We start from the raw sequence: 17,713 nt of genomic DNA, 5'->3' as shown, positions 1-17,713 counted from the left end.
TGACAATGACACGACTTTGACAAACATGTCGTTTGCTTTGAGTCAGCTAAACACAGCGGAAGATCTTCCGGACTTCGGCACGGGACGGGGGGGGAGGATCACCAATTAGTCAGGGTCTAGCCAGGGTCTCAAGTTCAAACAGGGGGTTCGGCAGGGGTTGGAGGTAGAGGTAGAGGAACTGTTGGCGGGTGTACATCCTAAAGAGTGTTGCATGCCGCACTCGTGCATTTCTATTACCGAAGCATCTGCATGCTCGTCTTTTTCCTTTTTGTTCCTCGATTTATTTTTAATTCCTTCTTTAAATCACCAGTTCCTCTTCCATTAAGTTGAGTCTTTGCTGAGCAAGAGTTACACCAAAAATGTCTGCTGAAGGCGATAAACGATCAGTCGACGTTCAAGATGCCGCGTATGGTATCAATGAGTCCAGCGAGCATGTCGACGAGAAGAAGGGTAACGCGGCGGATCGCGCTGACATGTACCGCATGGGAAAGACCCAAGAAATGACGGTTGGTCGCAACTCTCATCCTCGTAATTGTATCAAACTAACAGACACGACAGAGAAACTTTCGTTTCTTATCCATCTTTGGCTTCTCTATGATCCTCATGGCATCTTGGGAGTTCTCCCTCAGGTCCGTTGCGCCGACGAGAAAATAGTTACTAAAGCTGATCTTTCCAGTGTCTCAACAATCGGTCTCGTCAACGGCGGCACAGCAGGTCTCATCTGGATGTTCTTCGTCTGCTGGATGGGCTTCCTCCTCGTCAACACCTCCATGGCCGAAATGGCTTCAATGTCTGTACCACTACCGTTACGCCACTGCCAATTACTGACAGATCTATAGGGCTCCTACGACAGGAGGTCAATACCATTGGGTCTCCGAGTTCGCACCCCCGCAATACCAAAAGCTCATCAGCTACCTCATGGGTTGGATGTGTGTCCTCGGCTGGCAGACATCATGCGCCTCATCAGCCTTCATCGCGGGAACTCAGATCCAAGGCCTCGTGGTGCTGAACTACCCCGAATACGTTCCCAAGCCATGGCACGGAACACTGCTTACCATCGCGGTAGCTGCGTTCTCCGTTGTGTTCAACACCCTCTTGGCGAGAAAACTGCCGTTGATTGAAGCGACAGTTCTTGTCATTCACATCTTTGCCTTCTTCGGCATCTTGGTCACCCTTTGGGTTCTCTCACCGCGCGCTGATGCGACAGCTGTGTTTACCGAGTTCACCGATGGTGGAGGCTGGGGAAGTATCGGTGGTTCAACGCTCGTTGGTATTCTAGCGGGTGTTTTGCCGTTGCTTGGTGCTGATGCTGCTGTGCACATGTCTGAGGAACTCCGTGATGCGAGCCGTACTCTACCAAAGGCTATGATCTCAACCACAGTCTTCAACGGTGCGTTTGGCTGGATCATGGTCATCACGTACTGCTTCTGCATCGGTAATCTTGAGGAGGTGATTGCTTCGCCAACAGGATATCCCTTCATGCAAGTCTTTTTGAACTCAATTCAGTCAACGAGTAGTGCTACAGCGATGGCGTCTTTCCTCGTTATCATGACTGGTTTCTCCAACCTTACCATGGTAGCCACATCGTCACGCCAACTCTTTGCTTTTGCACGAGATCACGCTGTTCCATTCAGCCCATGGTTTTCAAAGGTCCCTACAGGATGGGATGTACCTATCAATGCTATCCTGACGACCTTCTTGATCTCGAGTCTCCTGTCTCTTATCAACATTGGTTCAGCAGTAGCGCTCAACTCGATTACTTCGCTCGCAACAACATCTCTTCTATCGAGCTACATCGTTTCTATCGGCTGCATGATCTGGCGACGATCTACAAACAGTCCCCTTCTCAAGTCAAAGTTTAGTCTTGGTAGATGGGGTCTTGCTGTCAACATTGTCTCCGAAGCCTTCCTCATCATCATCTTCGTCCTGGCCTTCATGCCTGGAAATCCCAACCCGTCCCCGTCAGAGATGAACTGGAGCATCCTCATCTACGGGGCTGTTGCAGTATTCTCTGTGGGATACTATTTATTCCGCGGAACCCACCGTTATGAAGGCCCTGTGGCATATGTCAGAAAGCTGGAACAGTAGAGACACCATAGCGAAGCAAGGCTTGTCTTGTTATCATTTTCCTGGTTCAAATCAGGGGCTAGGCTAGTATCCTTACATTAATCTAATAAAACTGAATATTCGTTCTATGCATAGGCACCTGAGGTATTGTTATAAAGAGCTAAGCACGTCGAGCAAGAACTCGAGAGATGACCAAAGGTCCAAAGTTGAGGAGATACTGCCCTAAACTTATGCTAACTTACCTAAACCTTTCCATTTTATAGGATCGTGGCCCATCGGGTGATCACGCTGAAACGGAGCCTTAATCATGACAATAATATCAATTTTCCATCCATGCTCCATGAACACCTTTACCTGTAACCCTTTTATCATCCATCGTAACTATCCCTAGTAATTTACATAATAAGAATCGGCGTCTCACTACTAACAATCTCCGTCCACCGCCTCGTCCCCTGCATACTCCAAATCGTCCCCAGCGCCTTGACCGCAACAGGAATACTTCCAAAATTCGTAACATTATACAAGTCCGCCAATCTCCCTGCAAAGAACTCCCTATGCTCCGGTAGAATACTCTCCGCAGCAGCGATGAAGTACGTCCAGACAAGGGCGTGTGCTCCTTTCGTGGTACTGTCGAGATTCAGGACTTTGAGGCGCAGTTGTTCAACTAGATGAATGGACTCGTCGTCGCTGAGGGAGGATTCAGCGCGGCGGCGGTAGATGCTGCAAGCGTCGAAGATGGCGGAGCGGATGGTCTCCATGTTGGTGAAGTGTTCAGATTGCGGGGGGAGTTCGGGGTAGGCCATGAAGTCGAGGTAGGCTTCGGGGCCGGTCAGAACTTGGAGGCCTTTGGACTCGTTGGCTAGAGGGACGCCAAATAGTTGGAACCTAACATCAATCAGTGAATACTTCAGACAAAAATCAGTAGGACAACGTACATCTTGATCTGCTGAAGAAAGAAGTCCTTCAGACTAGGTGGTAGCATTGATATCCAGTCTGGATATTGTGTGAGACAGTTGAGCATCTCCAGAAGATAGGTGTAGTTGTCGGCGCCCGTGATTGTTTCACCAACCAAAAGCACCAAGATTGTTGCGAGGATGTATGGGTTGAAGAGTTGCTCAGGGCTAAGTTGAAGTGAGTCCCGCCGTAGCTTCTGAACAATAGCTTGGTGACCAGCTTCAGCGATGCGTTGTAACCTGGGATCCCTTTGTCCTAGGTGAAACGCCGAGACGACTGATACAGCTTGTGCGAGATTCTCATCTTGGTGGGCGAGCGGTAGAATGACGTCTCTGTATCCGTTGCTGAAGGAAAACGAGTCTAGTACTACCATGTGCCCGGCAATGATCTCAGAGACTAGGTGTGTTAGAACGGTGACTCAAAAGAGGACATGGAACTTACAATGACTGAACAACCTCCTTGTCTGGACGTTCGAAGCTTCATTCAGTGCTGGATGTATCGTGACACCATATCGATACGGCACAACGACACCACCAAATTCAGAAGCCGAGTCATCTGACGACGGCGACGTAGCATCGTCAGAAGACGCCGAGTCAGGAGGATTCGACGAAGTCGGACTATCAGACGCAGCCCTTCCCTTGGTCTTCCTTACCCTCTCCTTTCTCACCCTCTGCGCAGAGTCGACCCATCTGAAACTCTTCCCAGATTGAGTTTCTGCTAGCGTCGATGACGAGATGAAAGTCAAAGTCAAAGGCTTCCCAGCGCCAGGTGCGGAGTCAACAGCCATGTGGCTGCTGTACCTGCACCTCAGGCCCTGCCCAGAGCAGGAGATGCCTTTTTTCTGACACTTGAGACATTCGGGCTCTGTCTTGTCGCACCTAAGACGTCTCTTGCAGCACTCGTAACAGCCTAAAGTTCAACTGTCAGCCCTACATCGTTATGATCCGCAAAGGGTGGATTTCGGAGACGCACCGTTGTTCCTCTTAGCAAGCGACATCTGGAAACCAAGAACCTAGTTAAGAAACAAGGACCCTCTCTCTCTCGGTGTCTTGCCTGTTTAGGGGAGGGCTGTATTCTCTTACTTATACTCAACGTTTTCTGCGAGGTATAAGGTTGATTATGATGGCTTACGAGAGCCCGGTATGTGAGATACGCGTCTGCGTGCTGGGGGTTACGCACGGGACATGACAATGATGGATAGAGTTTCATGCTTGACGCTATTGATTGGCGAATTGCCGGAGCTTCTAGATCAGGGTCTAGACGGAACTAGCGGCCATTCCGGGCCACACCGAAAAGTGACGGACATTGGGGATATGAATCGGAGTACGGAGTAGGGTAGACTAAACTACGGGGTAGTGACAAATGTCACCGATAGAAGCCGTGGCGTGAAGTGATGACAATTACTGTGCTAATATTGTTTTTTATTATCTATTTTGGGACATATTACCGACAGTTTGGTTACTGATCATGAACTAAGTGCAGTTCCAGAGGTCCTCCCACAAGATATCTATCGTGAAGGGAGGCTCGTAAAACAAGCTTCGACAAACGCCACAGCGCCCTCCAAAGAACAAGACTAGAACCCAAATCGAAGAGCCTCCTTTTCTCACATGGGAAAGAAATTAGGCAAAGGGTGAAAAAGAAAGACTAGCAAAATATCTCACTGTGAGACACGTCATGGCTGACAACTCTACCAGGAAATGGGAACTGGCTTGCAGCCACAATATCTCAGCCGCACCGTCAGACTAAACTCGTCAAGGCATTCAAGAACCTTGATGTCCATCTGAAGGGATGGGATCATCTTTGCCGAAAAGATCGTGACGGGAGGGGATCACGATCCCGGAAGCTCTCCCGGTGAGTGACATGCCGCGGATATCTTCAAGCGAAACGTGGGCCTGGGGAGCTAAAGCTGTCTGGGGAAAGGCCTGGCATGGGGGGAGGGATAAGGATTTTCGCATAATTAAATGCCACAAGTCCCGTCGGTTAAATTTCTCGGTATCTAATAAAGTGATAGTCTGCGTTTAGTGACTTGTCAAAGCGAAATGTCTCGGTGCTATTGTAAACTCTGTTTTCAGTAGTAGTCAACTCACAGCGGCCGGTTCCGACGATCCCAGTCGAGGCAGATTCGCCGTCCTCGAAGCTATCATCAATCCCGCGGGGTATTTTGTGCTAGTATTTATGCCAAGGCCCATGATTTACATAAACGTGATAAGAAGCCCACTACCCATTCGTAGAGCATCGAAACAGCTATCTCCCTTATCTGCTTATCGACCTTCGGTTCGGTTGATTAGTTACCGAGAAGGGCAGGCTATCACGAGAATTTTTACAACAGATCCATAATTATCATGTTATTCCCGGTTTTTATTCTGGAGCGGTATCGGGGACTTGTCACGTTAGATTTTCTGACCGTAACATGACTGTAGCAAGCTACTTAAGATTGCGATACCGCAGTTCCTCACCGTGAATTCGATGTTTTGAAAATTATTTGTCTTGATTGAGCGAAAATGGCTGAAAAAACACCCCAAATTGATGCTTCTAATACTGAAACCATGTTGTGAGTTCGCAATGCCTTTGCCAAGTGAAAAATTGCTAATGAGAGAAGCAAACCAATCAATACGCTACGTCGTGAACCGACGAGGTCAGAGATGCAAGATCTCGAAATCATCGCCTCAGCAGGTGCATCTTTCCGACCCGGCGACATCCCGCCTCCGCCAGACGGCGGCATCGAAGCATGGACACAAGTAGCAATGGGATGGATCGTCATCTTCGCAACATGGGGCTACGTCAACTCATTCGGGAGTTTTCAAGCCCACTACACCTCCACACTCCCCCAATCGCCCTTCCAAATCTCATGGATCGGTTCGATCCAAGTATGGTTCACCTTCTTTGGGAGTGCTTTCTCTGGAAGGTTACTAGATGCTGGGTTTTGGATACCCACGTTTCTTGTTGGTGCGGGACTGCAGCTCATTGGGATTTTCATGATGAGCTTGTCGACTTCTTACTGGCATCTTATGATCACGCAGGGTGTCGTCACTGGTATCGGTGGGGGTATTATCTTTGCGCCGTCGTTGGCGTTGGTGGCGACGTATTTTGAGAAAAGGAGAGGTATTGCTATTGGGCTGGTAACTACAGGTAATTCTCTGGGTGGCACTGTTTACCCACTTGTTGTTCGAGCGCTTCTTCCCAGCATCGGTATGCCCTGGACTGCGAGGGTGTTGGGATTCATTAATCTGGCTGGATTTATACTCGTGGCTATTTTCATGAGGCCAAGACTTCCGCCGCGACAGACTGGACCTATCATCGATTGGAGTGCCTTCAAGGATACTCTCTACGTATCTTATGTGGGCGGTTTGTTCTTCTTTGTGTGGTCGGTGTATTACACCTTCTACTACGTGAGTTCCCCAATCAATCCCCTTGTATAGTCTCACTGACAATCTTCAAGCTTGCTTCTTTTGGCCAGCAAGAAGTCGGAATGTCGTTCGCCGATTCATCCCTCATCACCACAATAATCAACGGCGTCGGTCTCCCAACCCGAGTCCTAATCCCCGTCCTCGCCGACAGAATCGGCCCCTTGAACACAATCGCCCCAGCAGCTCTCTGTGTCGCCGTAGTCGCATATACATGGGTTGCAGTCCACGACGTCGCAGGCGTTTACGTCTTCTCCATCTTCTACGGCATCGCGTCTGGCGCTTTTCAAAGTCTCATGCCCACTGGAGTCGCCAGTATCACAAAGAGGCTTGATACCATCGGTACGAGAATGGGCATGTGTTTTAGTCTCGTCTCTTTTGCGGGTTTGTCTGGACCGCCTATTGGGGGTTTGTTGCAGGACAAAAGTCTCACTGGGGCTCATATCTGGGCTGCGCTTTCGAGTACACTCTGCGCGGTGCTATTGGTGCTCGCCAGAGTTTTGAAGGTTGGTTGGAAGGTAAACACTAGATGTTAGACCAATTTTTGTGTCGTGGTTGTAAGGCACGGGTCTAGTGTCAGACAAAAACATATATAGGCTCTCGATATTATAGTTAGACTAATACTTAATCGAAATCATAGAACTTCCATCCCGCTTTGAAGTCCCTCGTAAGCTCGTCGTTCAAAATCAATGCCTTGACCATCTCAATCGGCAGCCCACCAGTCTTCAAAATAGCATCATGATACTCCTTTTGCGTCATCTTTCCACTATCAACAGCCATTTCCCTCAACTTCCAAAGTTGAAGCGCGCCAAGCATATATCCAGCTTGATAAAGGGGCGAATAAGTCCCCTCAACAGATCGTCTGACCTCACCCTCAGCTGTACTCCTCTCGTGGTTGATCCTCTCAACGAGCAAATCAACAGCCTCTTGAGCCGTCATCTCTCCCAAGTGAAATTTCAGCGAGAAAATAATTCTCAAACAGCGATGCATACGCCACCAAAGTGCACCGATCCTATTCTCAGGAGATTTATGGAAATCATCCCGTGCATAGAACAGAAATTCCCAGTACAATGCCCAGCCTTCGACGAAGAAGGGTGTATCGAAGATTTCTTTTCTATGGGAATTGTACCGATCTGCCATGTACAGCTGCAGTCTGTGGCCAGGGAACATCTCGTGGAAAGCTGTCGCATGAGCGAAATGCTTATTATTACCACGCATAACCATGAGTTTCAAATCGTGCTCCATTGATGAAACGGGGTAGGAGACTTGAATGACTGGACCTCCGAGGAAGAATGGTGAAACTTTCTGTTGCTCTGCACTGATCATTGTCATGCGCCATGTTGAGTTTGCCAAAGGGGGGATGGTGACGAGATCGCGCTCTGTGACGAAGAGACTTCCTTCGACGACCAAGTCGCGGACAAGTTCCGTTTGCTTTCCGGGTTCGACATAGTCATTTTTGACGTGTTCGAGGGCTTTCTTCCATTCCTTCCCGTAGCCGAGAGCTTCAGATTGCTTGATCATTTCCTTTTCACACCATGCGAATTCTTGATTTCCAATCTTGATGAGTTCTTCCGGTGTATAGGGAATCATCTCGGCTTCAAGTTCGACTTCCAGTCCTTTACGTCCAATAGGCTCGCCGACGATAGCATCCTCACCATCCTTTTGGTTCATCCCAGCCAGTTTTGTCTGGACAACGTCGAGATAGCTCGTCAGAGAGGTATTCGCCGCCTGCCAAGGTGTTGTAACCCAGAAGTCAAATAGAGGATCATATGTTGAGTAAAACGCGAACCACTCGCCTAAGAGATCAAGAAGATTGGTGATGGCTTTACTCGCAAGATATCCTGTTGTTTCGGTAACATTGAAACCGCCGTCTTGTACATTGGTCTGTACTTTGGTGATGGACTTGGTGATGTTGTTTAGCAAACCAGCTGTTTCTTTGGCCTTCATCGGATCGACATCCTGACGCGCCTCAAGCATCCCAATAAGATCATCCGAAAACGGCAGCAGAGGATCATATTTCTCCTTAGAGGCTTTCTGAAGATCGAGATTGTTGAGTTGACGAGTATGGTATGTGTTGAGCATGATATAGTCGACTTTGCCTTCTTGATCGAGATGCTCAAAGTCAATTTCGCTAAGAAGATCTTTCTCGCTCTTATGGTATGTCGTCAAGGCTTGGTACCTGCGCGGGGCCATATCAATGTTGTAGAACTCATCGAGTTCGCCGAGATCTGCCCATGTGCGAATAACATGGTCTGTCATGGACAAGTTGAAAGAGTCTGCTGCGATGGCGAATGAGCCCCATTGGCCGCCAAAGTGACTTCCTGCTAATGCCATCTTTGTAAGTAGCATCAGTGTATGGTAGATGCCGAAGGTGCTAGAGAGGCAAAGGACAAATACAAACAGCCACAAACAAATCAGTTGAAAGAGGGGTCTCTGAGTTGACTTTTTATACTCCAAAATTCAATGTCGTACTACTCATACTTCGGCCATGTAACCCGTTAATATCGGACGTGTGATCCGCGATGTCGATCAGTGCGACGTTTTCGAGGTCTTGTAAGATAAAGCAGGGTTCCCCGCCCGCAGGAAGCTGGGCACTTTTGATACTTCCAGTCATACAAGGATCACGATATACTCTATTTGGTAGGTAGATAGCGTCCTATACGTCATGTTCGAAAGATGATTCTCTGTAGTGTATAATTAGGAGTCGGTTGTATGCAGAGAAACGTTGCATGATATAGCGGTGGATATCTAGGTAGGATTTATGGTTGTTTTAGGGTTTTGTTATCGGGCTGTTCGGGAGAGAGATACGAGATGATTGGTTGGTTTGGTTGAGGTGAGATCACTGCCGATATTTTGAGTTCGTTGTAAAATGAAGCATTGAATAATAAATTGCAGGAGTAATAAATAACGCCAGTAATCTCTAGAGTGTCAGATTCTGAGCACCGACCAGATGTCAATTTACTAAGCTCAGAATTTGAATTGGGCAAACGCTTTCGACAGTTTTCCCTTCAAGATGGCACCGTTTATCATTTATGCTCATGCTTGGCCTTCTTCTTTGGCCTCATTTCACCCTCGTAGATCTTGAAGAAGTTCTCCGGCTCAGTGGGATGCTCTCCAGTGACATCGTGGAAGGCAGTGGTAGAGATGTAGTTGGTTTTACCCTCCTTCACAAGGCTGTAGTACTCGAGGAGATATTGCTGCTCGGACGGGTCGATGTCAGACTGAGACTTGAGGACTCTTTTTGCTTCCGCACTGGAGACAAGCTGTTAGTAAGAAGAGGTAATGGGACTCGTGGGAAGCATACTGGGAGATGTTCTCGAACTGAAGTTCGGCTCCGAGAGCCTTGCTGGCTGCGGCTACAAGCTCTTTGCCCGCGCAGAGTATGGGGCCTAAATCAATCAGTCTTGTTGCTTGGATGACCTAGAAAGCACCGACTCACCAGTGACTACCATCATTTGGCCGCGATGACGGTCATCGAAACCATGCTTGCCCTTGCCAGTCAGAACATGAGCAGCGACCTGAGCAACATCCTACAACACTTTCAGTATACTTCCGGATCAGCGTATCAGAAATGCCTTACACCAAGTGCAACAGGTGCAAACTTGTGGGATTCGCCAATTGGAAGTGGAAGAACACCCTCTGACTTAGCCTGCTGCGCATATAGCAAAAGGTTCTCAGCATAGAACCCAGCCCTAACAGATTAGCTTTCTCCCTTCAATCATAAGGACAGACTCACCGAATAATACAAGGTGAAGTTCCCGTAGAAACATTCGGATCCCCCTTCGCCTCCATAACCAACGCCTCCAAATCAATAAACTCCCTCAGCCGCGGCTGCTTTCCCTTCTCCGCATAATCACACCCCGCCGAACTAATAAGCAGCACATTCGGAACATCCGCCTTCTTTGCAGCATGGACAAGCTCCTCACTAATCTCAAGCTTATGTTCGTGAGCAGGTGGAACGAGACAGATGGTGTCGCACCCGGTGTCTTGTAGAGTTTTGGCCATCACACGGAGACGGCCGGGCTTGTGAGCGACGATCTTGATGCCGAGATCTTGAAGTTCTTTTGCTTTGGGGGAGTCGGGGTGGAGAGTTAGACCGACGACGGAGGAGACTTTACGGGAGAAGTCGCGGTGTTTGAGGATTAGTTCGGCGATGAGAAAGCCGGTATTGCCGTCGACGGCGGTGATGCAGATATTTCGTGACATTATAGAGGTTTCGTAGGTGATCGACATGTGAGGGCAGAATATTCAGCCTTGGTGAATTTATGGGAAAATGCAGAAATTAGTGAACAGTGCTTATGGCTATGTAACTTATACTCAAGTTTGGTCGTTATATCTGTTGGCTCCCCTCAAGTGACACAACCTTCGTCATTCATCGCAATTGACTCCCGACATGATGCTATAAGTACGTTTGGCAAAATGCCAAAGATGCCAGAGCGGAGAAAGACCTCCGGAAACGCCATCTACGTACGAACGTAGTCATTTCTGAGGTAGAGACATCGCTGAAAAGCGAGGAATCAATACTGACGACAATATTGCGAAATCGCGAGATAAAGTGCGAGATGTAAACATCAGCTCCCCAGCCTATATCGGCCTAGCCCAGCCAAAGGCTCAATGAGGGCCGTGCCTGTTTCATTTCAATGCTACAGTGTAATCGCCCAAGTCTTACTACTTCCTACAAATAGCGTTCTTAAACTATTCAAATAGCCTAAACTATCAATTATATTACATAATTGGGGAAACTCTTTACTTTAAATGTTTCATCAAGAGTTCTCGGATGTTGACGATATCAGAATTGCCCATCTTGGCAATGTCACAACCCAAGCGAAGTTCCATACATAAGAACTCCTGCGTTTTAACCTCGTTACAGACCAGGCACTGTTTCAGCCAAGACAACAACCATCATTACCTTGATCAGGGGATTTGTTTCGTCGAGCACATAAATATATCGAAGGCATCCCATGAATTGGCCTTCGCTATTCTCTCATCCCTATTTTCTTCAGCATCAGTACCCTCTTCATATACCTTCATATCTTTTCACTAAAGGCCCGGTGCCATTTCTTCTTCTCCAACATACAAAATGCAATTCGCTTTAGTCTCAGTTCTCTTCGCCTTTGGCGTCCTCGCCAAGAACGGGTAGGTCTTGACTTGCACCATCAAATTGAGTTCAGCTCTGCTAACACGCAATCACAGTTGTGGCTTTCCCGATGGCCCAGACTGCGTCTCACTGGGCAGGGCAAGCGACGGCCTGGAAGTATTCCGCGATAATGACGGCTGCTGTCTCCTCCCTGCCCGTTGCGGTAACGAAGCCGGCGTTAACTGCCGTCGCGAGAACGAGGGTCCCAATGGTCTACCGATCAATAAAAGGAGGGCTCAGAAGAACTACAAGGCATAGATCGAGCCTTAGCGAGGACGAACAGATGGGCGAATTGTATATCTTGGAAAATTGTGTACTATTATAGGGTCAGGTCTAGCTCAGGGAGCGAGAGTGACACTGTATTATTATTGCATTACAGCAAGGACATTTGATAATCTGCATGATACTTTCTTGGGTGGAAGTATTCACCTATCACTACGCTAAAACATGAAATATCCAGACGTGCACTTGAAGAACCTCAGTGGCCATTGTGCGAGAAATCTTGCGAATGTCAGTGAGGCAAACCTTCGGGCGATTTGCGTCGTTGGTAGCATTTTGTGCTGCACGTGGCACTTTGAAAAGTCTTTACACTCAACTGACGTAGTACGAGCGGTAAGCTTAAATTTAAAGCGAGAATGGAGAAAAGCTTTTGCTAGGGGTAAGCTTATTGGCTGCATAGTAGCGGTGATATTGGCGAGGATCATGAGGCAGATGTCGTCGGAGAACAGAGTATGCCAAGCCCCCCTTCTAAGCTACTTTGTACAGGGTCTATGATAAGGCAAGACATTTTTTTATTGGTATGTAATCTCTCAGATACAAGGCTACAGCTATTGAATCATTATTGATCTGAGTTCTGAAAGAAACTGTGACAGTGACTATCGGCATGGGAAGAACTCCCATATCGGGACCACCGATCCCAGAAGGCCAACATTGTAGAATGTGCATAAATCTCATCCAGTAATAGGCTGCATCAAAATATTGAAAAGCTATAATGTCGTTGGTTAGTCAATGCGTCGAAAACCTGTTGGTGAAGAGAAGAGTCTTACCCATTCTTCAAGGTCTGCCTCATTATCACGAAGCTCCGCATATTTCTCGTGCAGGCGCTCTGATTATGTTAACTAATGAACCTTTCTTAGCAATTAAAAAACATACCAGAACTACGGAATAGAACACGGTCAATTGCAGTGTCACCAGAGAGTGAGTCGAGGAACTGATCAGCATGTGGGTCATTGCCAACTTGGCTGATGAGAAACATGGTTGCTAATCACCCTCATTAACATATTCTTTCGTACGGATCGAGGGCCTCAACTTACATTCCTGGGGGTAATCCTTTTGTTCCAACCGTCGTCCACACTCTTCAATCGTCTTCTTGAACGTATCAATAGGCTCGGGGCTAGGCTCGCCATCCGTGATAGTGAGAACAAGGAACGGTCTGTCTAACCTGCCATCCTGGTCAAGCTTTTTAAATACCAGCGGCTCCAAAACCTTTTTCTTCAGGTTTGTGCCGATGTTGGTACCGCCGCCTGGTTGGAACTGTATACGAGCATCAATCTGATCAGCAGTGAGGTCATTGCCCTGATCATCGCTGTTGATGAAGCGCAGATGAGCACCTGAGTTATCGGGTACAAGACGTGTTGCGATACGGGCCATGCGCTGCACTAGACTTCTCATGGCCTCCATTCTTGTGCTGACGACGTTGCCGTTGGCGTCGAGTATGTTGGCTTGCATTGAGCCACTGTCGTCTGTGGAGGTTTAGTTAGCGCTTCCTTGATTCACGAGGGGATGAAGCTCACCGCAGTAGAAGATTGGCTGGTACAAGGCAAGCTTGACTAGTCCTTTCACCTGCTCTGGGTCGTTGAGGTGATTGCTTTTATCGTCCTTCAACTCGACTGCTTTTTCTGCAACCTTTTGTAGGTAATCATTGCCGGGAGCGAAGAATTGTCCGAAGTCACTATCCTCGACATACTTCTCGACTCCTCTCTGGAAATCATCTACGGTAGTAGGATTATTCAAGTCCTGTCATCAGTTAGAAAGAGCCTCGCTGACTAGTTCGTATGACATACCTGAGCCAAAGTCTGGTCTGGCGGAGCTTGTCCAATATGGTACAGGTTCGATACCACACCCTTGACGACACCGTTGATGACTCCACTGTTCACATACGCCAAGATGAACAAGACAAAGTTCACCAAGGCATTGATGAGTTCAGGAAGACCTGCCATCTGCTGCCCAGGCGGAGATACAGCACGCTGAATAGCAGGATTACCTGACTGCTCAGCGAGCACCTTTGCCGTCTCGCCCTTAGTGTTGGTCACCTGGAGTGAAGCCCCAGCATCGATGAGCATGTTCACAACAACAGGGTCTCTAGCGTGAGTAATGGCCACCATGAGCGGCGTATCATTATCGACTTCTGGGCTGGTCTCATCGACCTGAGCACCCTTTTCAAGAAGCTTTCTCACGATGTTGACTCTATCACCGTTGCCGTTGGCAGCGATGTACAGTGGAGTCATGCCTGGCTTGCTCATGGCTCTGGGAGAGGCATTCTTATCGAGAAGGAGGGTGACGACTGAGAGGCGTCCATACTTAGCTGCCATTCCGAGAGCCGTGAAGCCAGTCTTGGGGTCTTGGGCGTTGATATCCACGGGTCTGGCTAGATAGGTGTCTAGCTTGGTGGAGGTCAGCGAGCCCTTCCGGGCGTCGACAAAAATGTCAGTCATGTTGGAATCACAAAGAGGTAGAGGCTCAGTAACAGCAAGAGGGTGGTTTGTAGAGTGGTGCTTCAATAACGAGATGTCGGAATTGAGATATATGTGATGAGATTTCAAGAGGACATTAACCGCCTAGAACACACGGTTCCTCATCACATGCCAATCTAGAGCTCTTGATAGGTTACGTGCTTTCCTTAGACCCTTTCGGCAGCGGCATGACCGACTCGCAGCTGAACAAGAGTGACAAGTCAATTTACAATTCAGCTTCGTATAATAACGCCACCAACAAAAGACCCTGCAAAAGCACATAGCCGAGACTGAAAAGGTTGGCTCGTCAAATAGTCTCATGATCAATATTCAGTTTGCATTTCAGCTTCGAGATTTACGCCACTATCACAGAATGATACCCCAACGGGCTGCAGAAGTTGAGATATCCAAATCTAGAGGTGGCCGTCCAATTCCATTGAAGATTTGCGTCAAGGTTCTGTAAGTTGATGGCTGAGGTGACGCGTCTTTTGTTGGGTTGCAATATTGAATGCATTATGCACTGCGACACAACCTCAACGTTTATGCAATGCAGTCATACGAGGACCACAGTATCTGTCAGACAGTGCTTTGCCGCTTCAGTGGCGCCGTTGTCATGGCTTGGCTTATCATGAAGTTTGTGTTTTCGGCAGTTGCTTAGACTATCCCAGATGGTGTCCTTGCTCGAGGAGAGACCTTTGTAGATGAGAGCGACATGTTATAGATTCGCCAAAAGTCTCTACCGATAGTATCCAAGCTGCCTGAAGTCTGTTCTTCTGATATGGTTTCTACTAAGCTAAATTTTCTCTGCTGATTTAAGCTCTCAGCCACAAGTCTCAGCTGCAAACAACACATCTGATATCTACTGAGAATTGTAGGTCGGTGGGATTTAGTACTTATCATAATGGTATCTTGATGGCACACTGAGGAAAAGTGATGTCAACCTTGTTTAATTAAGATTGTGGTTGCTCCATCTTTAGGCCATTGAGCTGGATGTGTATCCTAATCTCACAGGTTCTCAACAACAGACTCTGTGGCTGTGAAGCAGAGATTTGGGATCCCAGCAGTTAAGCTGACGCCTTGCGTCTTTGGAGACACATTGTACACAGAAATTGAGGTTCATTTCTTGGAGTTAAATTGAGTATATTGTTATCTGAGCACCCACTAGGGGGTCTAGCTAACGAATTGATCCATGGGATTTATGAGTGAATGTAAGTTCAAGTCAAACTACCGAGAAAAATGAAGGGCGCATCTAAATGCGAAGCATCCGTAGTAGCCTATCCAATCAGCATCACCAACAAGGCGGGCAACGACGGGGACGAGGGCATCCGCAGCCGCAACTGTAGCAGCCGCACATGTAGCCCTGGCCACACCCGCAGCTACAGCCGCGATAGCAGGTGTACGAGCCGCAATAGTTGCCCCAGTTGTTACTGTAACATCCACCAGACTCAGCTTTAGTGGAGGGCTCAAAGTCTCCATTCTGGTCGAAAGAGCCGACGGTGTCGCGAGAGCCGGTCTTGGTGATGTTGTAGACTGTGTCGTTGGCCAAGACGTAGGCCTCAAAGTTACCGCTATCCTTGTCTTTGGCGACGATGATGCTATTGACGGTATCGTCGAAAGAGGAGTCAGGAATAGTCTCCTCTGCTTAATGTTAGATTGACTGACTCTCAAGGGGAGGTTAAGATATGCTTACCAGTCCATTCACCGTTCTCAAAGTCCCGACTGTGGACATGGATCTCGCCGTCGTCCCCGAAGAAGCTCACAATGAGAGCCTCGTCGGTTGTAAACCCAGCAATCGGAGTTCCAGTTGCCGCGGATCCAGGGATGTCGAACTCCTCAGTCCATATATCGGAGTCCTTATCGTGCTTGACGGTCTTGATAGTACCATCATGTGCCTGATACAGAACCAGGTTCATGCTTGGAAGTCCTGCGACAGTGATGTGGCTTTCATCATGGACAGAAACATCACCGAGGCCTTCGAGATGGGCCTCATCCCACTCTTCAGAGTCCTCATCAAACTCACTGACCTTGATAAGGCCATCATCACTGATGTACACAGCGAAGGTCTATTCATCACATATTAGAGTAGTGCGGCTCGCATGTAATCTGATGTACTCACCCTGTCTTTGGCCACGGCGTAGTCTGCTGTTGAGCCCTCCCTCAGTCCGCTAGCTACCATTCGCTGGTCCTTGAGCTCGTCGCCATCATAGACCCTCTCGATCAGACGACGGCCTTGAACCTGGAGGAAAGTGAGGTCACCGTTGGGAAGGGTGTTGTGGCCCGCAGCTCGAAGGGCACGGGCTATGGTTCTTATTTCGCCGCTCATGATGAATTGTCGAGGCTCAAGAGGTTTGGTAATATGAATGATGTGATAGAGGGGGACGGAGAACTCAATTGCTATGCTGTAGTATGATGTCGCGGCATTGCCTTCCAATTTATGGCGTCGAAAAAGACCATCGTCATGGCTCGTTGTCTCAGAACCACGCCGCTTTAATTGCAGGCTACTGTGCAAAGATTTTGAAGATCAAATAGTCCATCCAATTGCATAGCTAGGATGGTGTCCTGGCCTCAGACATAATCTGTGCTTTGACCTCCATGCTGCAAGCTGACATCATCCTACCTTTCAGCTCTCCGCATTCGTGTACTCCCTGCATATATTGAACTTGGAACATACAGTACGCGTATTGTCGTCGAATACCGTCTTGATAACGGTGGTGTTGCGTTTACTTATGCGACGTTGCACAAAGTCTGATGTTGTCGGCTGATACTGTTCTGAGCATGCAGCTGTCCTGAAGAGAGGAATTGGCATGCAAAAGGGCTGGCTGAGCAAACCAAAGTCCCGTATAATTGGCGAATGGGTGAGGTGGCCTCCATTTCGGCTTATTAGTTGGGTTATAGCCGGTACGGCACGGCCCTCGCCTGAGAGGTTGTAGTGCTTCTGTGAGAGACTAAATGCGGGAAGTGATCGGCAGCTTGTCAGAGCTGAGCTCACTAGGTGCATACCTAATGGAGAAGGTTGCTGATCTGACAGGAGATGTCGTACTGCTTCCAATAAACTTCCGGATCTGGTAGATGATCAGCGACATCGTGAAGCTGAGTCCACTTGTGATCAACGTAACCTCGAGCGGGGCGTTGCCAATGATAGAGTTGCTGAAGTGCTCGGTATTGAAGTAGTAGCCATTGGTCACTGGTCAAGAATCTGGCACCGCATCCAGATTACAGGATTGATAGATCCTCGATTTGCCTGTTGCTTCTCTCCAGTCAAGCCAGAACAAGATGGTATCATCGCTGGTTCCCCAGAACCTCTGGCACCGAGATCGTCGAGGCGGAGATGTTGGCAGAGAGCGAGAGAAAGACCCTATTCGTTATGGTCTCAATTCTATCAGCGACTCTGTTATCGGCCAAGCAGTTGCGAAGCTAAG

At 48.2% G+C, this 17,713-nt stretch overlaps 8 protein-coding genes; 3 read left to right on the top strand and 5 right to left on the bottom strand.

Annotated features, from left to right (window-relative positions):
• Positions 1-359: 359 nt before the first annotated feature.
• FFUJ_00265 (related to HNM1-Choline permease) lies at positions 360-2,088 on the top strand (the record flags this gene model as incomplete). XM_023573486.1 has 4 exons in its annotated part: positions 360-506; positions 559-629; positions 677-790; positions 840-2,088. 4 exons carry the CDS (start codon positions 360-362, stop codon positions 2,086-2,088), a joined length of 1,581 nt encoding a protein of 526 aa, XP_023425199.1.
• Positions 2,089-2,462: 374 nt separating this feature from the next.
• Positions 2,463-4,018, bottom strand: FFUJ_00266 (uncharacterized protein; the record flags this gene model as incomplete). XM_023573485.1 has 4 exons in its annotated part: positions 2,463-2,952; positions 3,003-3,417; positions 3,463-3,930; positions 3,994-4,018. 4 exons carry the CDS (start codon positions 4,016-4,018, stop codon positions 2,463-2,465), a joined length of 1,398 nt encoding a protein of 465 aa, XP_023425198.1.
• A 1,504-nt stretch (positions 4,019-5,522) lies between these two features.
• Positions 5,523-6,961, top strand: FFUJ_00267 (related to monocarboxylate transporter 4; the record flags this gene model as incomplete). XM_023573483.1 has 3 exons in its annotated part: positions 5,523-5,572; positions 5,621-6,410; positions 6,461-6,961. The coding sequence occupies 3 exons, from the start codon at positions 5,523-5,525 to the stop codon at positions 6,959-6,961; spliced, it is 1,341 nt and encodes a 446-aa protein (XP_023425197.1).
• Positions 6,962-7,049: 88 nt separating this feature from the next.
• Positions 7,050-8,759, bottom strand: FFUJ_00268 (uncharacterized protein; the record flags this gene model as incomplete). The annotated part of the gene is made up of 1 exon (XM_023573482.1): positions 7,050-8,759. The coding sequence occupies one exon, from the start codon at positions 8,757-8,759 to the stop codon at positions 7,050-7,052; it is 1,710 nt and encodes a 569-aa protein (XP_023425196.1).
• A 692-nt stretch (positions 8,760-9,451) lies between these two features.
• On the bottom strand, positions 9,452-10,631 carry FFUJ_00269 (uncharacterized protein; the record flags this gene model as incomplete). XM_023573481.1 has 5 exons in its annotated part: positions 9,452-9,677; positions 9,730-9,814; positions 9,865-9,955; positions 10,006-10,117; positions 10,162-10,631. The coding sequence occupies 5 exons, from the start codon at positions 10,629-10,631 to the stop codon at positions 9,452-9,454; spliced, it is 984 nt and encodes a 327-aa protein (XP_023425195.1).
• Positions 10,632-11,505: 874 nt separating this feature from the next.
• FFUJ_00270 (uncharacterized protein) lies at positions 11,506-11,820 on the top strand (the record flags this gene model as incomplete). XM_023573480.1 has 2 exons in its annotated part: positions 11,506-11,561; positions 11,619-11,820. The coding sequence occupies 2 exons, from the start codon at positions 11,506-11,508 to the stop codon at positions 11,818-11,820; spliced, it is 258 nt and encodes an 85-aa protein (XP_023425194.1).
• Positions 11,821-12,512: 692 nt separating this feature from the next.
• FFUJ_00271 (related to ankyrin repeat protein) lies at positions 12,513-14,276 on the bottom strand (the record flags this gene model as incomplete). XM_023573479.1 has 6 exons in its annotated part: positions 12,513-12,548; positions 12,609-12,667; positions 12,715-12,822; positions 12,876-13,304; positions 13,356-13,578; positions 13,626-14,276. 6 exons carry the CDS (start codon positions 14,274-14,276, stop codon positions 12,513-12,515), a joined length of 1,506 nt encoding a protein of 501 aa, XP_023425193.1.
• A 1,306-nt stretch (positions 14,277-15,582) lies between these two features.
• FFUJ_00272 (uncharacterized protein) lies at positions 15,583-16,617 on the bottom strand (the record flags this gene model as incomplete). XM_023573478.1 has 3 exons in its annotated part: positions 15,583-15,932; positions 15,985-16,357; positions 16,411-16,617. The coding sequence occupies 3 exons, from the start codon at positions 16,615-16,617 to the stop codon at positions 15,583-15,585; spliced, it is 930 nt and encodes a 309-aa protein (XP_023425192.1).
• Between the last annotated feature and the right edge of the window lie 1,096 nt (positions 16,618-17,713).

Source organism: Fusarium fujikuroi, chromosome FFUJ_chr01 (genome assembly GCF_900079805.1).
Source record: "Fusarium fujikuroi IMI 58289 draft genome, chromosome FFUJ_chr01".
Classification (NCBI taxonomy): Eukaryota; Fungi; Ascomycota; class Sordariomycetes; order Hypocreales; family Nectriaceae; genus Fusarium; species Fusarium fujikuroi.
The sequence above is the reverse complement of the archived record's forward strand: the minus strand, read 5'-3'. Positions and strand labels throughout refer to the sequence as shown.